At 36.9% G+C, this 3,788-nt stretch overlaps 1 protein-coding gene across 1 annotated transcript; it reads right to left on the bottom strand.

The window, feature by feature from the left end:
* Window positions 1-2,297: 2,297 nt before the first annotated feature.
* On the bottom strand, window positions 2,298-3,308 carry LOC135739214 (trace amine-associated receptor 13c-like). Its single transcript, XM_065257464.2, has one exon. It carries the CDS (start codon window positions 3,306-3,308, stop codon window positions 2,298-2,300), a length of 1,011 nt encoding a protein of 336 aa, XP_065113536.1.
* Window positions 3,309-3,788: the final 480 nt, after the last annotated feature.

A 3,788-nucleotide genomic window follows, 5' to 3' on the forward strand; every position in this document is an offset into this window, starting at 1 on the left:
ATAATAAGACTGATTAGCCCTAACCAATTGCTAGTTAGTCAGAATCATTCTTAAGACGCAGTCTTAATGTCACGACTATGTTTATGCAACCGGCCACTGCTCCACCACCATCACACTCAACACCGGCTTACCACAGGGCTGTGTGCTGAGCCCATTCCTCTACTCCCTCTACATCCATGACTGCAGGCCTTTGCACGGATCTAACTCCATCATTAAGTTTGCAGATGACACCACAGTGATTGGCCTTATCAGTGACAATAATGAGACTGCCTACAGGGAGGAGGTACAGCACCTGGCCACATGGTGTGACAACAACCTGCTACTTAACACCAGCAAGACAAAGGAGCTCATTGTGTACTTCAGGAAGAATCAAGGAAGCATGCATGACCCCATCCATATTAACGGAATGGTTGTTGAACGTGTCCGCAGCTTTAAGTTCTTGGGAAGCACCATCTCCGAGGACCTGTCCTGGACCACAAACAGCTCCAGCCTGGTAAAGAAGGCTCACCAGCGCCTATTCTTCCTCACACAGAAAAAATACTTTGCTGCCTTAAAATCTTTTATTGAATCAACTCAGATTTACAAGTCATTTCAACTTACTATTATTTATCTTGACTAGAGATGAGTTGTTATAACTACAGGTGAGTTGTTATAACTTATAAAATTAAGTTGACTTTTCGCAACTATATTTTATAAGTTGTGACAACTCATCTCTGTTGACATGACATGTAAATCTGAGTTGATTTAACAAAAATTTTTAAGGCAGCAACGTTTTTTTTTTTTACAATGCAGGACACTGAAGAAGAACCAGCTGTCTTCAGCCATCCTTGTGAACTTTTAACAGTGTGTGTTTGAGAGCATTCTGACCAGTTGAATCACAGTCTGGTATGGGAGCTGCTCTGTGGCATCACAGGGTCACCACTTCCTGCTATCGAGGACAACCAGAGAAAACGCTGTCTACGTCGAGCTTGCAGCATTCTTAAGGACTCCTCTCACCCTGACTCTTACTGGTTAACCTCCTGCCCTCCGGAAGGCGCTTCAGGAGCCTACGGACAAGGACTAGTAGATTCACGAACAGCTTTTTCCCCACAGCTGTCTCCTTACTGAACTCTGCTCTCTGACACCCACCAGCACCCCCCCACACCATACACACATAATCTCCTTACCCTTCCTCATCACTACATCTCATTAACATCTGATCTATTTATTTATTTACAAACAAGCAAATCAGTAAACTTGTTATTACTTGCACTACTGTCTGTTCATCCAGATTACTGAGATATCCATTTGGACATTGAAACATTTTCTATGCACTTTACTGTCCATTGCACAAGTTTAAATAATGTTCATATGCCCATAGTATACATACACTTTTACTTAATCCATCTGTATAGTATGTTCATAGGACATTTATCTTTATATCATGCTGATAGTATTTAAAATCTGTAATTCATGTCTATAATACTGCCTTATTTGTATATTTATGTACATTTGTAACATATTGAAGATCTTATATATTCTGTACTTACTGTTTATTGCACTTCTGGTTAGATGCTATCTGCATTTCGTTGCCCTGTTCCTCACATGTGCAATGACTATGAAGTTAAATCTAATCTAATTAAACCTATTCATTTTACATGATTTTTTATCTTTTTTTGTCTTATTATAATTTTTTACAAATCTTTGTTTATTTTTTAAGACTCATGCACAACCTACACATACAAGATGTTTACAAACGCATGCAATATATTGTGGACTAGGCATCATAAAGTAGTGCCCACATCAAGAAATGTTAAAGGTTAATGTAGCTTGTGTTTGCTATAGTTTGCATGTGTTTTTTGTGGCACTGTACCATTTAAACCCATTTTTTATATTTATGGAAATAAACTGCTGGATAAAATCATTTATGGTTTATTTATTTGTAAAGTATTTGTAAAATAAATCACAAAACATTTAGTGTTCACATGCTTAATTCTTTTGCAGTCTATCTTTCATTAAGGCCTATGGTTTGACCTTTAGATTATCTATGTGCACAAGCTAATAAAACTTAAAAAAATCTAAATTGAAAAACAATAAATGTATCTCTCACTTGACACATTATCAATGCATACAAAAAATGACTGAAAATTGTGACTGAATGAAATGTGTTCATTTCTGAAGGGTCCTGATACACCAAAGTTTTTGGGTGTCTTTGTGTGAGATCTACTGAGACAGTGTGCACATAAATGTATTTGGCATGCAACAAAAATGTCAGAGAAGTTACATGTTATAAAATTAAACTAAAACTAAAACAAAAATTATGACTGATAATCTGTAAAAATGTCTACGAGAGAGGATGCTGGTTGAAATATTTTAAGAGTTATGATGAGTTTAACTGACATTTTAAACCAGGGGTAGAATAAAGCATAGATTAAAGGATTTACAGCAGAGCTTATATACACAATCCATAATAAAACGAATGCGATAGAAATCATTTCTGTGTTTTCTGATAGAGACAAAATGAAGTATGGAATATAGCAAAGCAGATAAACTGTGACAATAAGTCCTAATGTCAGAGCCGCTTTGCTCTCAGTTTTTCTCTTCAGTGAACCTTTCATTACATGTTTTCCACCCTTAAACAGAGAGTTTATAACTTTTACTTGCTGATGTGCGACATAGAAAATCCTCATATATAAAGTTATGATTACAGTACAAGGAAACAGCAGGGACATGATCAGATCAGTGACTCTCCATGCATAGCTAATTGTAAAAGTACACTCTCCATAACACACATTCATTTTGTTTAAGTCAGAATGTTTACTGCTGCTCTCAAGGGCAATATTATAAGCTGTAGAACAAAACCAGCAGATACAGATGCTCATTATGGTTTTAGTGGTAGTTATTGTTCGTGGGTAATGCAAAGGGTGACACACAGCCACATAGCGATCAACAGCGATTAAAATTAAATGACTAAGTGATGCTGAGGGGAGCAGTCCAATGACCACTAAATAAAATCCACACAAATTATCTCCAAAGTACCAGCACGTCTCAATCAGTTTGATGGCCTCCAAGGGCAAGATAATAAGTCCAATGAGCAGGTCAGCCACAGCCAGAGAGAGAATGAGCATGTTGGTTGGAGTGTGAAGCTTCTTGAAGTGAGAGATGGAGATGATCACCAGCAGATTCAGAAACACAGTACATGCTGACAGCAATGAAAAAAACACATACATGATATTGTATTCATGTGTGGAGCGTTTTGTCTTGATGCATGATGAGTTAATGGCAGGAAAGCAGTATTGAGTCTCATGATCTTCTGTCTCATTGGCCATGAGGAGTTATGTTTGAAATTTGTTTCTGTCTGGTTTTAGTCCTTTATAGTTATAGGATCAGGCTTCCCAGCCCACACTACCACCCACTTCTCTGATACATGATGACGTGTTTTTGTATTTCCTATGTGATTTATTTTAAGCTTTCTTAAAAGTAAATTCTCTACCTTTTAAAAAAATGTATACCTCCCATAATTTTCAGAAAATTGAGGTCCTGTTGAAGTGCAAATTTAGAAGTCAGAAAGGTAGTTTCAGTTTTGGTTAAACAGCATTGATTGATGCATACATTACAGACAGGGTTTCAGACAATCTTTTTTACTAGGAGCATTGTAGCCCCTGACTGAAAATTTTAGGAGCACAAGCAGAAAGTTTAGGGGCACACCTTAAATTAGCCCTCTAAAGCAATGATTCACATTTTCCCCAAAATAACTGTATTACTGACAAATACTTTGATAATAAATAGCATTTCCTCTATATGCATTT

This window comes from Paramisgurnus dabryanus, chromosome 10 (genome assembly GCF_030506205.2).
Source record: "Paramisgurnus dabryanus chromosome 10, PD_genome_1.1, whole genome shotgun sequence".
NCBI classification, from domain to species: Eukaryota; Metazoa; Chordata; class Actinopteri; order Cypriniformes; family Cobitidae; genus Paramisgurnus; species Paramisgurnus dabryanus.